The following is a 21,129-nucleotide window of genomic DNA, read 5'->3' on the forward strand; positions in this document are numbered from 1 at the left end:
CAGGGTCTGACCCCCCCCCCCACACACACACACACCCAAGGGGGACAGAGATTTCGCTAGAAAGTCTCCAGAGAAAGGAAAGTGTAGTCATGGCACTTCTCATTTTCATAGACAAATCTATAAACCAGGTCCCCCCACCAATGCACTGCCGAGGGGATGGAAATGTCTTTAGGAAGCCTCCAGAGAAAGGAAAGTGTAGTCATGATGGCACCTCTCATTTCCATAGACGAATCTATAAACCAGGTCCCCCCCCACCATGCACTGGTAGATGGAGATGTCTCTAAGAAGCCTCCAGAGAAAGGAAAGTGTAGTCATGATGGCACCTTTAATTTCCATAGACAAATCTATAAACCAGGTTCCCCTCCACAATGCACTGCCAAGGTGGATGGAGATGTCTTTAGGAAGCCTTCAGAGAAAGGAAAGTGTAGTCATGGCTCCTCTCATTTCCATAGACGAATCTATAAACCAGGTCCTCCCACAATGCACTGGTAGATGGAGATGTCTCTAAGAAGCCTCCAGAGAAAGCAAAATGTAGTCATGGCACCTCTCATTCCCATAGACGAGTCTATAAACCATGTACTGCCAAGGGACATGGAGGTGTCTCTAGGGAGCCTCCAGAGAAAGGAAAGTGTATTTCTTCTTATTCCCATAGACGGGTCTATAAACCGTGTTCTACGATCACCCCTCACCTTCCTCCACAAGGGGTCGGAATGGATGGTCAAGTAAGGGGCCAAAGTCACCCAAGCCCCCTAATAGAACAATAATAATTTTGAAGAGGTATGTGGAAGGGCAGAGGCGGCAAAAATATGCCAAATGTCAGGCCTGCAATTGAAACGTATACATCATAGGAGCCTAACTAGGCCCCCCCCCTAGCCTTCCTGGTTAGGCACCTTGGATGGATACGTTTCAATTGCAGGCCTGGCATTTGGCAAATTTTGGCAGCCTCTGCCTTTGCACATACCTCTTCGAAACTGCCACTGAGCTATTTGGGGGCTTGGGCGACTTCTGCCCCTTTCTTGACCATCCATTCCAACCCTTTGTGTCGTCGGAAACCACCACGGGCATGGGACTCTTCTGGGATGGACTGTAGCACTATTGTGTTTCATGTGGTGGTACATTTATGCACTCTCACCAAATATCCCCCGAAGAAGATTGTTTAACAGTTGAAACGTGTTGAAAGATTGGTGGCAGCTCAATAATCTGTTTATATATACATTGTTCATCCATATGTCTTCCCCATCCTTTTATAGGAGGCTGACATAGTCAATTGTGCATTACAGGGACCAAAGGTTTTTAATGTAAAAACATTTTAATCATTGTACAATAAACATTTACCTTTTATAAAAGTTGTATAATTTCTTTGGGTGCAACAAAGTTCCACAGGAGCTGCTTTTTTGTTTTGTACTCAAGTAAGGGGGCCAAAGTCACCCAGGCCCCCAAATAGATCAATAACAATTTTGAAGAGGTATGTGGAAAGGCAGAGGGGGCCAAAATATGTCAAACGTCAGGCCTGCAGTTGAAAAGTATACATCATAGGCACCTAACCAGGACCCCCCCCCAGCCTTCCTGGTAAGGCACCTTGGATGGATACGTTTTAATTGCAGGCCTGGCATTTGGAAAATGTTGGCAGCCTCTGCCTTTCCACATTCCTCTTCGAAATTGCCACAGATCTGTTTGGGGAGCTTGGGCGACTTCTGCCCCTTTCTTGATCATCCATTCCAACCCCACGGGCATGGGACTCTTCCGGGACAGACTGTAGCACTATTGTGTTTCATGTGGTGGTACATTTATGCACTCTCACCAAATATCCCCTGAAGAAGATTGTTTAACAGTTGAAACGTGTTGGAAGATCCTTTTGTAGGAGGGTGACATAGTCAATTGTGCATTACAGAGGCCAAAGGCTTTTAATGTAAAAACATTTTAATCATTGTACAATAAACATTTACCTTTTATAAAAGTTGAATCATTTCTTTGGGTGCAATAAAGTCTCACGGGAGCTGCTTCTTTTGTTTTTTACTCATTCCCATAGACGGAGGTATCTCTAGGAAGCCTCCAGGGAAAGGAAAGCGTAGTCATGGCACCTCTCATTTCCATAGACGGGTCTATAAACCATGTTCTACGATCACCCCTCACCATCCTCCACAAGGGGTCGGAATAGATGGTCAAGTAAGGGGGCCAAAGTCACCCAAGCCCCCAAATAGATCAATAACAATTTTGAAGAGGTATGTGGAAAGGCAGAGGTGGCCAAAGTATGCCAAATGTCAAGGCCTGCAGTTGTAACGTATACAGCATAGGCGCCTAACCAGGACCCCCCCCCCCAGCCTTCCTGGTTAGGCTCCTTGGATGGATACGTTTCAATTGCAGGCCTGGCATTTGGCGGCCTCTGCCTTTCCACATACCTCTTCAAAATTGCCACTGATCTGTTTTGAGGGGGGGGGGGGGGGCTTGGACGACTTCTGCCCCTTTCTTGATCATCCATTCCAAGTCCCACGGGAGCTGCTTCTTTGTTTTGTACTCCTTCACATAGATGGAGGCATCTCAAGGAAGCGTCCAGGGAAAGAAAAGCATAGTCATGGCACCTCTCATTTCCATAGACGGGTCTATAAACCATGTTCTACGATCACCCCTCACCTTCATCCACAAGGGGTCGGAATGGATGGTCAACTAAGGGGCCAAAGTCACCCAAGCCCCCAAATAGATCAATAACAATTTTGTAGAGGTATGTGGAAAGGTAGAGGTGGCCAAAATATGCCAAATGTCAAGGCCTGCAGTTGAAACGTATACATCATAGGCGCCTAACCAGGATCACCCCCCAGCCTTCCTGGTTTGGCACCTTGGATGGATACGTTTCAATTGCCGGCCTGGCATTTGGCAGCCTCTGCCTTTCCACATACCTCTTCAAAACTGCCACTGATCTGTTTGGGGGGGTGGGGGGCTTGGGCGACTTCTGCCCCTTTCTTAGTCATCCATTCCAACAAAGTGCACTCTCACCAAATATCCCCTGAAGAAGATTGTTTAACAGTTGAAACGTGTTGGAAGATCCTTTTATAGGAGGGCGACATAGTCAATTGTGCATTACAGAGGCCAAAGGCTTTTAATGTAAAAACATTTTATTCGTTTTACAATAAACATTTACCTTTTATAAAAGTTTAATCATTTCTTTGGGTGCAAGAAAGTCCCACGGGAGCTGCTTCTTTATTTTGTACTCATTCCCATAGACGGAGGTATCTCTAGGAAGCCTCCAAGGAAAGGAAAGCATAGTCATGGCACCTCTCATTTCCATAGACAGGTCTATAAACCGTGTTCTACGATCACCCCTCACCTTCCTCCACAAGGGGTCAGAATGGATGGTCAAGTAAGGGGGCCAAAGTCACTCAAGCCCCCAAATAGATCAATAACAATTTTGAAGAGGTATGTGGAAAGGCAGAGGCGGCCAAAATATGCCAAATGTCAGGCCTGCAGTTGAAACGTATACATCATAGGTGTCTAACTAGGACTCCACCAGCCTTCCTGGTTAGGCACCTTGGATGGATACGATTCAATTGCAGGCCTGGCATTTGGTGGCCTCTGCCTTTCCACATACCTCTTCAAAACTGCCACTGATCTGTTTGGGGGGGGGGGGCTTGGATGACTTCTGCCCCTTTCTTGGTCATCCATTCCAACAAAGTCCCACGGGAGCTGCTTCTTTGTTTTGTACTCATTCCCATAGACCAGGCATGTCCAAAGTACGGCCCGCGGGCCAATCGCGGCCCGGTTTTGAACGGCCCGCCTGGTTATTTGGACATACATATCTTTTGTGGCCCCCGACGTTCTCCCAGCGCCGGGGCCACAAAAGATGTATGTGCTTCGGAAGGGACAGGGAGGAGGTGGGACCCAGCGCAGTACACAGGAGAATTTCCTGTTTACGGGCGGCCTCTGTAATAGGAAGTCCCGTCTCTGGTGCTGCCATTGGACGATTGTTCTGTCCATCAAAGGAGGTGGGACTTTCTATTAAAGAGGCCACCGTGTAAACAGGAGATTCTCCTTTGGCGCTCGTCAGTACATTGCTGACAATGGTGCTACCTTCCTGGCAATGGTGCTGCGTTCCTGGCTATGGTTGTGCATTCCTTGCTATGGTGGGGGCATTCCTGGCTATGGTGGGGGCATTCCTGGCTATGGTGGGGGCATTCCTGGCTATGGTGGGGGCATTCCTGGCAATGGTGGGGGCATTCCTGGCAATGGTGGGGGCATTCCTGGCAATGGTGGGGGCATTCCTGGCAATGGTGGGGGCATTCCTGGCAATGGTGATTGCATTCCTGGCTATGGTGCTGCGTTCCTGGCAATGGTGAGGCTACATTCATGGCAATGGTGGCTTCTGCCTTTCCACATACCTCTTCAAAACTGCCACTGATCTGTTGGGGGGGGGGGGGGCTTGGGCGACTTCTGCCCCTTTGTTGGTCATCCATTCCAACCATGTCCCACGGGAGCTGCTTCTTTGTTTTGTACTCATTCCCATAGACCAGGCACGTCCAAAGTCCGGCACGCGGGTCAATCGCGGCCCGGTTTTGAACGACCCGCCTGGTTATTTGGACATACATATCTTTTGTGGCCCCTGACGATCTCCCAGCGCCGGGGCCACAAAAGATGTATGTGCTTCGGAAGGGACAGGGAGGAGGTGGGACCGAGCGCAGTACACAGGAGAATTTCCTGTTTACGGGCGGCCTCTGTAATAGGAAGTCCCGTCTCTGGTGCTGCCATTGGACGATTGTTCTGTCCATCAAAGGAGGTGGGACTTTCTATTAAAGAGGCCACCGTGTAAACAGGAGATTCTCCTTTGGCGCTCGTCAGTACATTGCTGACAATGGTGCTGCGTTCCTGGCAATGGTGCTACCTTCCTGGCAATGGTGCTGCGTTGCTGGCTATGGTTGTGCATTCCTTGCTATGGTGGGGGCATTCCTGGCTATGGTGGTGCATTCCTTGCTATGGTGGGGGCATTCCTGGCAATGGTGAAGGCATTCCTGGCAATGGTGGGGGCATTCCTGGCAATGGTGAGTGCATTCCTGGCTATGGTGCTGCGTTCCTGGCAATGGTGAGGCTACATTCATGGCAATGGTGGCTTCTGCCTTTCCACATACCTCTTCAAAACTGCCACTGATCTGTTGGGGGGGGGGGGGGGGCTTGGGCGACTTCTGCCCCTTTGTTGGTCATCCATTCCAACCATGTCCCACGGGAGCTGCTTCTTTGTTTTGTACTCATTCCCATAGACCAGGCACGTCCAAAGTCCGGCACGCGGGTCAATCGCGGCCCGGTTTTGAATGACCCGCCTGGTTATTTGGACATACATATCTTTTGTGGCCCCCGACGATCTCCCAGCGCCGGGGCCACAAAAGATGTATGTGCTTCGGAAGGGACAGGGAGGAGGTGGGACCGAGCGCAGTACACAGGAGAATTTCCTGTTTACGGGCGGCCTCTGTAATAGGAAGTCCCGTCTCTGGTGCTGCCATTGGACGATTGTTCTGTCCATCAAAGGAGGTGGGACTTTCTATTAAAGAGGCCACCGTGTAAACAGGAGATTCTCCTTTGGCGCTCGTCAGTACATTGCTGACAATGGTGCTGCGTTCCTGGCAATGGTGCTACCTTCCTGGCAATGGTGCTGCGTTGCTGGCTATGGTTGTGCATTCCTTGCTATGGTGGGGGCATTCCTGGCTATGGTGGTGCATTCCTTGCTATGGTGGGGGCATTCCTGGCAATGGTGAAGGCATTCCTGGCAATGGTGGGGGCATTCCTGGCAATGGTGAGTGCATTCCTGGCTATGGTGCTGCGTTCCTGGCAATGGTGAGGCTACATTCATGGCAATGGTGGCTTCTGCCTTTCCACATACCTCTTCAAAACTGCCACTGATCTGTTGGGGGGGGGGGGGGGGCTTGGGCGACTTCTGCCCCTTTGTTGGTCATCCATTCCAACCATGTCCCACGGGAGCTGCTTCTTTGTTTTGTACTCATTCCCATAGACCAGGCACGTCCAAAGTCCGGCACGCGGGTCAATCGCGGCCCGGTTTTGAATGACCCGCCTGGTTATTTGGACATACATATCTTTTGTGGCCCCCGACGATCTCCCAGCGCCGGGGCCACAAAAGATGTATGTGCTTCGGAAGGGACAGGGAGGAGGTGGGACCGAGCGCAGTACACAGGAGAATTTCCTGTTTACGGGCGGCCTCTGTAATAGGAAGTCCCGTCTCTGGTGCTGCCATTGGACGATTGTTCTGTCCATCAAAGGAGGTGGGACTTTCTATTAAAGAGGCCACTGTGTAAACAGGAGATTCTCCTTTGGCGCTCGTCAGTACATTGCTGACAATGGTGCTGCGTTCCTGGCTATGGTTGTGCATTCCTGACTAGGATGGTGCATTCCTTTCTATGGTGGGGGCATTCCTTGCTATGGTGGGGGCATTCCTGGCAATGGTGGGGGCATTCCTGGCAATGGTGGGGGCATTTCTGGCAATGGTAGGGGCATTCCTGGCAATGGTGATTGCATTGCTGGCTATGGTGCTGCGTTCCTGGCAATGGTGAGGCTACATTCATGGCAATGGTGGCTTCTGCCTTTCCACATACCTCTTCAAAACTGCCACTGATCTGTTGGGGAGGGGGGCTTGGGCGACTTCTGCCCCTTTGTTGGTCATCCATTCCAACCATGTCCCACGGGAGCTGCTTCTTTGTTTTGTACTCATTCCCATAGACGGAGGTATCTCTAGGAAGCCTCCAAAGAAAAGAAAAGCATAGTCATGGCACCTCTCATTTCCATAGATGGATCTATAAACCGTGTTCTACAACCACCTTCTTCCTCCTATACAAGAAACAACTGCTGGACGACGCTCACCAGATCTCCACCGTCAGTTTTACAGCCCCTGAGGCCTGGGTGGAGGACGGTGGAGGGGGCTTCCTCTGGATCCTGACTGCTGATGGATGAAATATTAGAGCACTTTCTAATAAAAATGGCCAGACCGGTGTTGTCAGCGTGAATGATGAAAAGTCTATTAGATCTGCGTGCAGCGTTCTGCCCTCTGTCTATGTTCCACTCTGCTAATGAAATATGGCTTTTAACTAATTCCATGCAGAGTGCAGAGCCGGGCCTGATCAATAAGAATTCATCAGGAGGCTTTTCCGCAGCAATGCAATAATGAATTCCCTCTTGTAACAATCACAAGGAGAAAAAAAAAAAAAAGACTAATGGGAGTCTCTGTATATGCAGATAAAGGGGAAGGATATACGGGAGGCCTCCACATGACACCTCTCCGCATTACGGAGCCCAGAAGATTTCAGGAAAGTTTATCGCTCGGTGATCATCATGTGACCAACACACATTCCAGTCCCTCGGCTGTGTCACCGCAGATAATTCGGCTTTTGTTTCCAGGTCAGTCTGCGGTCTGCACTGCCGCGTGACGACGTACAGAACACATAGACTTGGCTCTGCCCAACCGCCGGCATTTCTGCAGTAGGGCGTAGGACAAAAAAAAATATAAAAAAAGTCGGGACACGTGTTTAATTCCAAAATGAATCCCTTTAATATAAGCAACCAAAATACAACCCGCAGAGCAGCTGATTAACACTTTGGCAGCCACTTTGGTAAATAAATACAACTACTGGAAAGCAGAGTGGTCACTGATGGATGGTGGGACACGAAGGACGTGCGGTGGGTGTCCGATGTCTGGAGGTCCGGTTCTGCCCATACAGGTCCCGGTCAGGTCAGATTCTGCATCAGGCGTCTATATCCCGCTAACATTCAGCCGTTGTTGGAAGGACATGGACATAGAGGGTCTTCATATTCAGGTTTTCTACCGCTGTGCCCGGGACCACCTCTGCGTGGAGATCAGAGTAGGGGGTTAGTAACTTTACTCTTATAAAAACACGAATTACCCTATGGGTGAGCGGTCTGTGTACAGCCCCTATGCAATGACCCACCCCTGCTAACTTACACTATTAACTATGGGGTGAGGGGTCTGTGCACATCCTATAGAATGACCCTCCCCTGCTGACATCCCCTTGGGAATACGCTAGTCACTTCATGGGTTAGCAGTCTGTGTAAAGCCTATGGAATGGCCCAAACACATCATCTCCCTTCTAAGCTGCATAAGGCCTCATGCACACGAGACGCAGTTAAACGCGCGTTCAGATGCAGTTGGACAGTTTTTTCAACTGCACCTGAACTCATTCAATGTTATCCTATGTGTCCATGCACACAGTCTCGTTTTTTTGCGTTTATATGCAGTTGCGTTTAATCACGTTTTTCCAGAAGCAAAAAAATGCGTTCAGAGACAAAAATTTCTGCGTTTCAAAACGGGGCTAAACGCGGCTAAACGCGGCTGAACGCGGCAACCGCGTTTAGCCGCGTTTGCGTTTATATGCGTTTTTAAAGGTGACCTTTTTTTTTACATTAAAAATCTCAAAAATGATTGCAAATGATGAAAAACCATTAGAAAAATATTTTAAACAATTGCAATTGCAAGTGGACAATCCACAACTTGTGGCAAGTGACGTGGCAAGTGGACAATCCACAACTTGTGGCAAGTGACATGGCAGGTGGCAAGTGATGTGGCAAGTGGACAATCCACAACTTGTGGCAAGTGACGTGGCAGGTGAAGTGGCAAGTGACGTGGAAAGTGGACAATAGACAACTTGTGGCAGGTGACGTGGCAAGTGACCTGGCAGGTGACGCGGCAAGTGACTTGGCAGGTGACGTGGCAAGTGGAAAATCAACAACTTGTGGCAGGTGACTGGCATGTGACGTGGCAAGTGGACAATCCATAACTTGTGGCAGGTGACGTGGCAAGTGACGTGGCAAGTGGACAATCCACTTGTGGCAGGTGACGTGGCAGGGGACGTGGCAAGGGACGTGGCAAGTGGACGATCCACAACTTGTGGCAGGTGATGTGGCTGGTGACGTGGCAAGTGGACAATCCACATCTTGTGTCAGGTGACGTGGCAGGTGACGTGGAAAGTGGTGTGGCAAGTGGACAATCCACAACTTGTGGCAGGTGATGTGGCTGGTGACGTGGTAAGTGGACAATCCACAACTTGTGGCAGATGGCATGGCAGGTGACGTGGAAAGTGGACAATCCACATCTTGTGGCAAGTGACGTGGCAAGTGGACAATCCACAACTTGTGGCAGGTTATGTGGCAAGTGATGTGGCAGGTGATGTGACAAGTGGACAATCCACATCTTGCGGCAAGTGACGTGGCAGGTGATGTGGCAAGTGGACAATCCACAACTTGTGGCAGGTGACGTGGCAGGTGATGTGGCAAGTGACGTGGCAGCTGACGTGGCAAGTGGACAATCCAAAACTTGTGGCAGGTGACGTGGCAGGTGACGTGGCAAGTGATGTGGCAAGTGGACAATCCACAGCTTGTGGCAAGTGACGTGGCAAGTGGACAATCCACAACTTGTGGCAGGTGATGTGGCAGGTGACGTGGCAAGTGAACAATCCACAACTTGTGGCAGGTGACGTGGCAAGTGACGTGACAGGTGAAGTGGCAAGTGACGCGGCAAGTAGACAATCCACAACTTGTGGCAGGTGATGTGGCAAGTGACGTGGCAGGTGATGTGGCAAGTCACGTGGCAAGTGGACAATCCACAACTTGTGGCAGGTGATGTGGCTGGTGACGTGTCAAGTGGACAATCCACAGCTTGTGGCAGGTGGCATGGCAGATGACGTGGAAAGTGGACAATCCACATCTCGTGGCAAGTGACGTGGCAGCTGACGTGGCAAGTGACATGGCAAGTGGACAATCCAAAACTTGTGGCAGGTGACGTGGCAAGTGACGTGGCAGGTGACGTGGCAAGTGACGTGGCAAGTGGACAATCCACAACTTGTGGCAGGTGACGTGGCAGGTGACGTGGCAAGTGAACAATCCACAACTTGTGGCAGGTGATGTGGCAAGTGACGTGGCAGGTGATGTGGCAAGTGACGTGGCAAGTGGACAATCCACAACTTGTGGCAGGTGACGTGGCAGGTGACGTGGCAAGTGAACAATCCACAACTTGTGGCAGGTGATGTGGCAAGTGACGTGGCAGGTGATGTGGCAAGTGACGCGGCAAGTAGACAATCCACAACTTGTGGCAGGTGATGTGGCTGGTGACGTGGCAAGTGGACAATCCACAGCTTGTGGCAGGTGGCATGGCAGATGACGTGGAAAGTGGACAATCCACATCTCGTGGCAGGTGATGTGGCAAGTGACGTGGCAAGTGGACAATCCACAATTTGTGGCAGGTGACGTGGCAGGTGATGTGGCAAGTGGACAATCCCCAACTTGTGGCAAGTGACGTGGCAAGTGGACAATCCACAACTTGTGGCAGGTGCCGTGGCAAGTGACACGGCAAATGCAAGTGTACAACTGCTCTCTATGCTGCTGCTGCTCACTCTGATCAAAATAGCAGAAATAGTTAAAAAAAATGCTTTGAGAGCTTGGGGAGGGTCTACATGATGTTATCTTTATAAACGCGTCTAAACGCAAACGCGTCTAAACGCGTCTAAACGCGTCTAAACGCGTCTAAACGCGACATGCAAACGCGGCAAAACGCGCGTTTCTAAACGCGCGTTTCAGCTTTTTTTTGACAGAGGTTTCATCTGCGTCTCGTGTGCATGAGGCCTAAGAAGCTCAGGAAGGAGAAACAGCAGTGCACTGGTCTTTCCAGTGAATGGCTGTACAGGGAGGGGTGTGTTAGTGGTCTGTGTATAGTCTATGAAATGTCCCACCCCTGCTGACTTCCCCTTACAATGACACTAATCGCTATGGATGTGGGGTGATGTGTACAGCCTATAGAATGGCCCACCCCTGCTGGCTCCCCCCTTATGAATACAATATTAGCTAGGAATGAGGGGGTCTGTGCACATCCTATAGAATGACCCGCCCCTGCTGACGTCCCCTTGGGAATATACGCTAATCACTTCATGGGTTAGCAGTCTGTGTAAAGCCTATGGAATGGCCCAAACACATCATTTCTGTTCTAAACTGCATAAGAAGCTCAGGAAGGAGAAACAGCAGTGCACTGGTCTTTCCAGTTAATGGCTGTACAGGGAGGGATGTGTTAGTGGTCTGTGTATAGTCTATGAAATGTCCCACCCCTGCTGACTTCCCCTTACAATGACACTAAACGCTACGGATGTGGGGCGATGTGTACAGCCTATAGAATGTCCCACCCCTGCTGACTTCCCCTTACAATTACACTAATCACTATGGATGTGGGGCGATGTGTACAGATTATAGAATGTCCCACCCCTGCTGACTTCCCCTTACAATTACACTAATCGCTATGGATGTGGGGTGACATGTACAGCCTATAGAATGGCCCACCCCTGCTGGCTCCCCCCTTATAAATACAATATTAGCTATGAATGAGAGGGGTCTGTGCACATCCTATAGCATGACCCACCCCTGCTGATGTCCCCTTGGGAATACGCTAATCACTTCATGGGTTAGCAGTCTGTGTAAAGCCTATGGAATGGCCCAAACACATCATCTATGTTCTCAGCTGCATAAGAAGCTCAGAGAGGAGAAATACTGGTCACTGGTCTTCCCAGTGAATGGCTGTACAGAGTGGGGTGTGTCAGTGGTCTGTGTATAGTCTATTAAACGTCCCGCCCCTGCTGACTTCCCCTTACAATTATACTAATCACTATGAGTGTGGGGTGATGTGTACAGCCTATAGAATGGCCCACCCCTGCTGGCTCCCCCCTTATAAATACAATATTAGCTAGGAATGAAGGGAAGGGGGGGCGACGACTGTGCACATCCTATAGAATGACCCGCCCCTGCCAATGTCCCCTTATGAATATGCTAATCATTTCATGGGTTAGCACTCTGTGTAAAGCCTATGGAATGGCCCAAACACATCATCTCTGTTCTCGGCTGCATAAGGAGCTTAGGGAGGAGAAAACAGCAGTGCACTGGTCATCCCAGTGAATGGCTGTGCAGGGAAGGGTGTGTCAGGACAAGTCTGATTATTGGAGAGCAGGCTGAGTTCCCAGCACAGCCAGAAAACTGACCAACGCTGGGTTCTCATGCCTAATGTGGTCAGGTCTCGATAGCAATGCAGGGGGATTGGCAGGAATATTAGGGATTTCACACAAAGGAAGCAATACAAGGAGAACAGGATGCTTTTTCATACTAGTACATGGTAAAGCAGGCACATTTTAGGAACATGAAATGTTGGGTTTAAACACTAACTATGGGTGAGGGGTCTGTGCACAGCCCATAGGCTGAGAGCCCATAGAATGACCCGCCCCTTCTGACTTCTACTAATAAATATACTAATCACTTTATGGGTGAGCAGTTCATGTAGAGCCTATGGAATGGCCCAATCCTGCTGAAATCCCCTTATTAATACACTAATATCTCTATGGGTGAGAGGACTGTATACAATCTATGAATTGGCCCACCCCTGCTGACTTCCTGGCCAACCCGGCTGCCTTTCCCTTATAAACGAATCGCCCAATAGGGTAGTGGTCTGTGTATAGGCTATGGATCATCCAATCTATGCTGACTTTGCCTTATAACACAAATAACTATGGGTGAGGGGGATCTATGTAAAGCCTATAGAATGGCCCCGGCTCTACTGACTTCCCCCTTATAAATACACTAATTGCCTCTATGGTTGAGCAGCCTGTGTCCAGTGGCTATGGAATGGTCTGCCCCTGTTGACTTTCCACGGTGAATGTATAAATCACTCCATGGGTGGGCAGTCTGTATAGCCTTTGAAATGGCCCGCCTCTGCTAAATTCCTGGCCTGCCCCTGAGGATTTCTCCTTGTGAACACTTATCATTTCACAAGTAAGTGGTCTGTGTACAGCAGGGATAGGGAACCTGGGGCCCTCCAGCTGTTGTGGAACTGCATTTCCCATGAGGCTGGCAGTTACAATGACTCCCAGAGGCATTATGGGACTTGTAGTTCTGCAACAGCTGGAGGGCCCCAGGTTGCCTACCCCCAGTCTACAGCCTATAGAAAGGCCCACACTTGCCGATTTCTCCTAATGGATACACTAATCACTCCATGAGTTGGTTGTCTGTGTACAGCCTCTATGGAATGGCCCACCCCTGCTGACTTTCCTCTATAAATCTGAGGGGTCCTGCCCCCCCCCACCATATGAATACATTATTCACCATAATATAGGTGAGTGGTCTGTGTACAGCCTATGGAACATCCCTCTCCATGCTGACTTCCCCTTATAAATACACAAATCACTATGGGTGTGGGGTGACATGTACAGCCTATAGAATGGCCCACCCCTGCTGGCTCCCCCTTATAAATACAATATTAACCATGAATGAAGGTTCTGTGTACAACCTATAGAATGATCCGCCCCTGCCGACTTCCCCTTATGAATATACTAATCACGTCATGGGTGAGCAGTCGGTGTACAGCCTATGAAATGGCCTGTCCCTGCTGACTTTCCCTTACAAACTGATCGTTCCATGGGTAGGGGGTCTGTGAACAGCCTATAAAACATCCCACCTGTGCGGACTTCCCCTTATAAAATATGCTAATCACTCCATGTGGGGTGTGGCCTGTGTTCGACTTATGGAAAATTCCACCTTTGCTACCTTCCTGGCCCACCCCTGCTGGCTTTCCCTAAAAAATACATCAATCACTCCATAGGGGAGGGATTGGTGTGCAGCCTCTAATGGGGAAGTGGCCCGTGTCCAGCCTATGGAACATTCCACCCCTGCTGACTTTTCTCTTATAAATACATCACTCTAAGGGGGAGGGATCTGTAGACAGCCTATGGAATGGCCCACCCCCGCTCACTTCCTGGTCCACCCCCGCTGACTTTTCCCTTATAAATACATCACTCTAAGGGGGAGGGATCTGTGCACAGCCTATGGAATGGCCCACCCCCGCTCACTTCCTGGTCCACCCCCGCTGACTTTTCCCTTATAAATACATCACTCTAAGGTTGAGGGATCTGTGCACAGCCTATGGAATGGCCCGTCCCCGCTCACTTCCTGGTCCACCCCCGCTGACTTTTCCCTTATAAATACATCACTCTAAGGTTGAGGGATCTGCGCACAGCCTATGGAATGGCCCGCCCCCCGCTCACTTCCTGGTCAACCCCCGCTGACTTTTCCCTTATAAATACATCACTCTAAGGGGGAGGGATCTGTGCACAGCCTATGGAATGGCCCACCCCCGCTCACTTCCTGGTCCACCCCCGCTGACTTTTCCCTTATAAATACATCACTCTAAGGTTGAGGGATCTGTGCACAGCCTATGAAATGGCCCACCCCCGCTCACTTCCTGGTCCACCCCCGCTGACTTTTCCCTTATAAATACATCACTCTAAGGTTGAGGGATCTGTGCACAGCCTATGGAATGGCCCGCCGCCGCTCACTTCCTGGCCCACCCCTGCCGATTCCCCTTTTAAATGCACTAACACGTCGGGTGAGGGCCCGCCCCTGCCAATGTCCTATCTCACCCCTGCTAAGCTTGTGGGGGTTTGTTCTAATTGATATCCCTTAATCTGAGATTTTCTGCAATTTTCTGGTATTTTAGGCCATGTTTTTTTTTTTTACCCCCATGAAATCCTACAAATAAATTGCATTGAACTTATGGAAATGTTTCTGTGATTTAAATTTTAAACTTTTACAGACAAGTCCTCAGAAGATTTTACCTCTACACACATTCTCTCCGTGTACCAAATACCGTAGGACTACAACATTCATAAAAAGGTTTCTGACCCCCCCCCCCCGGGCACCACCCAGTAAAAGTTAACCCTTTCTGTTAAGAATATGCAGAGCCTGGTTTACTGAAATGTGAAAGGACCTATCTACTGCTAACACCCAGTATGAAACATGATGTTCCCCTTTACATGAATGGTTTGAAGACCTAAAATTTGAGCTTCCCTGTTTATGAGGTGCATAGACCTACATGGGCAAGAAATGTAGTAAGCACCCCCCCAAACAGCATGATAAAGCACATCTTCAATCCAGTAACCCAACAGAATCTTTCATGTCTTGAGGCTTCAGGGTGGGGCACATACACAGCAGACCCATTACTAATTCCCAGCGAGCTTTGTTTTATCCAAACATACGATGAAGGATTCCCAGAGCATTATGGGTTATCTAAACAAAGAAAAGCAGATTGTCCAACAAACCTCTTAATGGGCAGTTCGATAAGGGTAGAGTCACTGCTGTGATAAATCATTTAGTTCTGTACATAATGGGTAGAGGGTTATACCATGATTCACGTGTGGACAGAACTCAGCGCCATCGGCTGGTGGAAGCACAAACTACATAACACATTATTCCAGATTTACCCAAGTAAAACAAGAAAACATTTTTCAAACATTCTTTATTTGTGACCTTAACCTTGAAAATGTACAAAGCCACCACACCAGGGGTAACGATTAAAATTCATGGGAGGTCCAATCAGTAAAATATTTTCCCAGGTCTGAATCACTTTTGTGGGAGGACTCAGATCCTTCACTTCACGGTCCCCTCTTAAATCACAATCCCATTCTTACATCTGATCCTCTGTCCCCCTGCATATCACAGTTTCCCCTTCACAGTAGTGTCCTCAGCCCCCCTTCATGTCCCCCCCCCCTCCCCACAGCAGGGTCCTTTGCCCCCCCCCTTCCCATCACCCCCCCCCCCACACACACACACACACCAAGTGGCATCCTCTGCCCCGTCTTCATATTACAGCCCCCCAGGGTGTCATCTACCCCACTTTACATCACAGCCCCCACATCCACTGCAGCCCCGCTGTCAATGTAAGCAGAGTGAAGAGTGGGAGACTGTTTAGTTCTGAGCGGTGGGCAAGAGCAGCCTTAACCTATTAATGACATGATGATTGGCTGGTAGGACGGGACAGTGTCCTAGCAACCAATCACCTGCTGGTTAACTTGAGAAGGTAACTCCTGCAGCTCCCGCCTGCCGCTCAGAAAAAGGAACAGCCTATCGTACCTCCCTCGGCTTCCAATGACAGCGGCTGAGGCTTAGGGGGAAGAGCCGGCTCCTGCTCGCCACTCACAATTGAACAGCCGCCCGCTCCCTGCTCTGCCTAAAATAACAACGGGAAAGGAACGGGGACGGGCGGAGCTGGCTCCTAAATGGCGGGACAGCGGCGGGACGGATAGGACAGTAACTCGGTCCGGGATTCATTTATTTTTTTATATTGCTTATAACAGTGATGATCAGTTTTATAAGCAATCGTTTTGGATGTCATGAATGGTTTTCATGCATGACAGCTTGCCTACTATCGTCATCTGTGATTGGCTACAGCCAATCACAAGGTACAGGGTGCCGTGATTGGCCCGGGTTCCATGTGATAGCTGTGGGCCAATCACAGCATCACAATAGTAAGCAAAGCAATTCATGAATGTAAGCCACTATAATCATGTGATCGCTATGACCAATCATAGCGATCACATGATTATAGTGGCTTGTCATAGCGGGCACTGAGCGCTGTGATTCGCAGGTCACAGGAGCGCGCTAGTATGGATGCAGCTTCCACCCTGTCGCAGTTTATGTACTGTGGCAGGGCAGCAAACGGTTAATCCCGCCCAGCAGCAGCATTCATACCGTGTTGACATCACCTCTGGTCTCACCGCTTACAGAGGAGAGTTAACCCCCCTGGCGGTCTTCCCGAGTCTGGCTCGGGGGTGGAATTTTTGTACCATTAGCGGTAACCCCGAGCCAGACTTGGGACCGCATCGCTGGATCCAGGAGGAGGTTTACTTACCTTCTCCCTCGGATCCAGCGTTGTCTCCCCGCTGTACGAGCGAGCCGTGCCTCGCTCGATCTATCACGGAGCCGATCTCCGTGCCCTGCGAGCGTTGCGACGCACGGGGACGGAGATCGGCGCCAAATTCAAAAAGTGAAACAGACAGTATACATACAGTATAATGTAATCTTACAGATTACATTGCTGTATGTAAATATTTCACATCCCCTTTGTCCCTAGTGGTCAGCCCAGTGCCCTGCATGTAGTTTTATATAATAAAAACTGTTCTTTATGCCTGGAAACTGGAGATTGTCCATAGCAACCAAACTGTCATTTTACATCAAAAATGGTTTTAGACCAGCTAGAAAACAGCGATAATAAATTGTAATCACTCACAGAATTGAGCGATAGTGATTTGTGGGGAGATCCGTCATCAAATACTGAAAAGTAATGACAGCGACAATTCTGCAACTCAGCAAATTATTGTTATATTATTATTTGGTACAATTATTTATAGTTATTTATTATATTATAATTTATGATTTCATTTTTCAAACTTTATCATACCTGGGATGTCTGCTAGACTCTGGTTTGGACAGATTTAAGAGAGTTATTCCTAAGAATTACAGGACTACAATATAAAACGCCAAATTTTCATGCAAAATAATTGTACCGCTTTTAGCACCTAAATTCCGAAATAATCGTACCGCCAGGGAGGTTAAAAGAACGCAGTTCTGGACAGGAAGTGGCCATGCGGCGGTTGCTGCTGCTGCACGGCCAGGTATTGGGCATTAACCATTTACTTGACAAATGTGAAGAGCGGCTGGAAAACACAGGAGGGGAATGGACTACAGAGCAGACAGCACAAGGAATTTTCTAAAGCATTCAGACTTTTATCTACAAAGTTGGAGTTCCACTTTAAACTGCATCGGCCCGGATTTTGGCATCCCACAATGCAGCAGGATATGTAAGAGGGGAAAACGGGAAGAGGTGCAGGGGGTTCTTCCGGCAGAGCGTGCGCGCACACACACACACACACACACACACACACACACACACACACACCGGTGGGACCTGTCCTACATACAAAAACGCAGGAGTTCGCCAATGCGCCAGCCAGACATCCGGAGAATGTTTCAATTCAGCCTCCAGAGATAGATTGACCGATGTAAGCAAGAAGTCTCTCCGCAGGAAAAGCGCTTCACTTTCTCTTTAAATCTTAGCAAAGACCCGCTATAGTAAGAATATTTAACCAAGTAGAATCCTGGGAAATACTGAACTAATCTTAAATATCTCTCCCTCCCCCTACTAACACCTATGCTGACTAACCTGTGTAATACAGGCCATACACAGAGCAATTTGTTTTCCTGCAACCCGTGTGCTCGGTCCCCCCCCCCCCCCCCCATCAACACAGACAGTGTTGATAGGGGAAACCCTCCCATCGAGCACTTGCCACCCCTACTATACCAGCAGCTAGTGACAACCGCATGTAAAATTCGGCAGGCTGGTTGTACCCAAGTTGATTGATCGAGCAACTTAGGTACCTTCAGCCTGCCCATACATGGTTCCAATCCCACGTTTTGGGTGGAGCTCCGCTTTAAGACTAGTTAGGTATATTCCAGAATTTTACTAGAATTAAAGGGTCAAACTGATTCTTTTGTTACAGGTGGAGTCCGCTGGCCTCTTTCCAATGGCTTCTTGTGTCTCTTGGATTCTTCAATGTGTAATCCCCTGCCATAGTTCCAGCTAACTTTAGGGTAATCTGTGTCATATATTGGAGCCCAATGCAATATAGTATATGCATCAAACACAAGGCCCGCGGGCTAAATCCGGCCCACCTGGTCATTTAATGTGGCCCTGGCACCTCTCCTGCAACTGCGGAAGCCCCTTGTCTCCGTTCCTCACCTTGTCTTGATCCTGCACTTCTTAATGCAGTCATGGAGAGGCCTGTGTCTGCCCGCCCCCCTCCCCCCATGCCAGCAGAGAGGACAACAGAACTCCTACAGATTCTGCGGACCTCTGTGCAGCTGCAGCAACCCCTCATCTTAGCTTCTCCTGGTCGCAGCAAACTCTGGCAGGTGACTCCAGCCCTCCTCCAGACTCTGCACCTTCTGCAGAAATAAATGGAGGGGAAGGGACCTGAGAAGTTCAGAATGGGATAAAAGGATTGAGCAAACTGCAGTAATCTTTTTTTTATCCCATTCTGAAATCCTCGGGGGTCCCTTCAAGTCCATTTATTTCTACAGGTTTGCTTAGGGATCCAAGGAAAAGGCGCCACCCCTATTAGGCGAGTCGGTATCCCCTTAATGTATTGAGTGTTTGAATAAGTCAGTACTTTGGTCCTATGAAATGATCTGAAGCTCTTTTTTTCTTCACCTTCTGCTTTCTAGCCCCCCCCCCCCCCCCCCCCCCCCCCCAGCTTCTTCTTGCTAGCAGGGGGGTGTAAGGGGAGGTACTGTGGACATCTGCTTATAATTATTAAGAGATTAATACGACTCTATTCCAGTTGAAAAGGAGGGCCGCACAGCACTGATATCATTCACAAGAAACTTTATTGGAAACTCCTCAGGAAGAACACCAAAGTAGAACCCTCTGAGCAGTAGCAGTCTCCAATAAAGTTTCTTGCGGATGATACCCGCGGGTGTGCGACCCCCATTTTCAGACCCGCTTCATCTGCCATAGGAGTGTGAGTGGGCTCCATGCCGGTCTGCACCCGCCCTTCACAGCCCAAGTCTCAAGCTATTACTAAAACCAGTAATATTTGAAGGCAGAGGCAATTATTTAACCTGTAGATACATTTATACAATCTTACAGCTACAACTGCCCCTTTGAGGGCAAGCATAATAATGCTGATGCGACCTGCAATGAAATGACACCCCTGCTCTATAGCATACAATAGCAAATATTCATGAAGCCACTGCACCCTGCTCCGCCCTAACTAGGAGGATTCATCACGGAAAAGAAGAAACGGCTGCACACCGGCAATATCGATCCAACGCAGATTTATTTGAACCAAACTGGTATTCATGACTGTCAACCAAGACCAGAACAACGGAGGGGTGGCGCGTTTCACACTGACTATGGCAATGTAAAACGCGTCATCTCTCCATTGTTCTTGTCTTGGTTGGCAGTCATGAGTACCAGTTTGGTTCAAATAAATCTATGCTGGATCGATATTGCCGGTGTGCAACGGTTTCTTCTTTTCCTATTACTTGACTTACGTGGCTTGCACCCAGCATATCCGGTCATTAGGATCACCTGGAGCGGAGTTACCTTCTTGGATTTTCTCTGCAGGATCACCAAACCGGGATTTCTACCATAGAACCAAATGACATTGCAGTGACTTGTCCCTTGTTATGATGAAAGAATGTGGGGGGGGGGGGGGGGGGGATGTCAGGAGCTACTCCAAAAAATGCTCCATGATAAAAAGGAATTATTTATGGACTATCTCGGTACCCAGGGAATGGACAACTAAAGCGGAGTTCCACCGAAAAGTGGAACTTCCGCTCATTTGATTCCTCCCCCCCCCCTCCGGTGCCACAATTGGCACCTTTTGGGGGGGGGGGGGTGCAGATACCTGTATAATACAGGTATCTGCACCCACTTCTGGGAATATAATCCTGCAGGAGTCACACCCCTTCTCGCACCCCCCCCACCCCCCACCACCTTCTCCTGGGAAACACACAGGTCCCAGGAGATAGCGGGGACCACTTACGACGCGTGACTCGTGCATGCGCACTAGGGAATCGGGAAGTGAAGCCGCAACACTTTACTTCCCGATACCCTCAATGAGAATGGTGGCGGCAGTAGCCGAGAGCTGAGCGGTTGGACCCTGGGACAGATAAGTGTTCATTTATTAAAAGTCAGCAGCTGCAGTATTTGTAGCAGCTGGCTTTTAATATTTTTGTTTTAGGTGGACTCCCTCTTTAAGAACAAAAATAATACACATTAATACAAGCAATATATAAAAATTTATTGCATACTATAACAGGATGCTACAGACTAAACAGCAGGAACCCCACAATATTTTTGTCATGGGGCATTTTTTGGAGTAGCTCCCGACATCCCCCACACCTTCATCATTTCAAGCTCAAGAATGATGGAACCCACCCCTACTTCTATATACTTTTTCAGACTGAGGCATTATTCTACATTGTCCCTTGTTATAGCATATAACACCAAGCCGCCCCCCCCTGCATACCTGCACCTTGTGCACAGATGTCCCCGGAGTCTCCCTGAAACAAAAATATCAGCTTTAGGTTAACTGTAGAAATCAGATATTTTCTCACCTTCAGTCATGGCTGCGTTAAGAAATAGCCGGAAGCGTCGGCTCCTCAGCCCAAACACCTTGGCTACCTCATGGTACAGGCTCTGATATTTCAAATCATTCTGACCAAGCGGATTTTCCAGCAGCAGCGCGCCTGGAGAAAAAGAAG

The 21,129-nt window shown here is 49.1% G+C and overlaps 1 protein-coding gene across 1 annotated transcript in view; it reads right to left on the minus strand.

Annotated features, from left to right (window-relative positions):
* Positions 1-7,513: 7,513 nt before the first annotated feature.
* Positions 7,514-21,129, minus strand: part of IARS1 (isoleucyl-tRNA synthetase 1) — a gene marked incomplete at its 5' end in the record, with an annotated part of 63,951 nt that continues 50,335 nt past the window's right edge. Inside the window, 2 exon segments of the mRNA XM_077451569.1 lie at positions 7,514-7,831; positions 20,983-21,114. Coding sequence (XP_077307695.1) covers positions 7,749-7,831; positions 20,983-21,114 — 215 coding nt within the window.

This window comes from Lithobates pipiens, unplaced genomic scaffold (assembly GCF_037356315.1).
Source record: "Lithobates pipiens isolate NorthernLeopardFrog02 unplaced genomic scaffold, aLitPip1_a1.2 Scaffold_23, whole genome shotgun sequence".
NCBI classification, from domain to species: domain Eukaryota; kingdom Metazoa; phylum Chordata; class Amphibia; order Anura; family Ranidae; genus Lithobates; species Lithobates pipiens.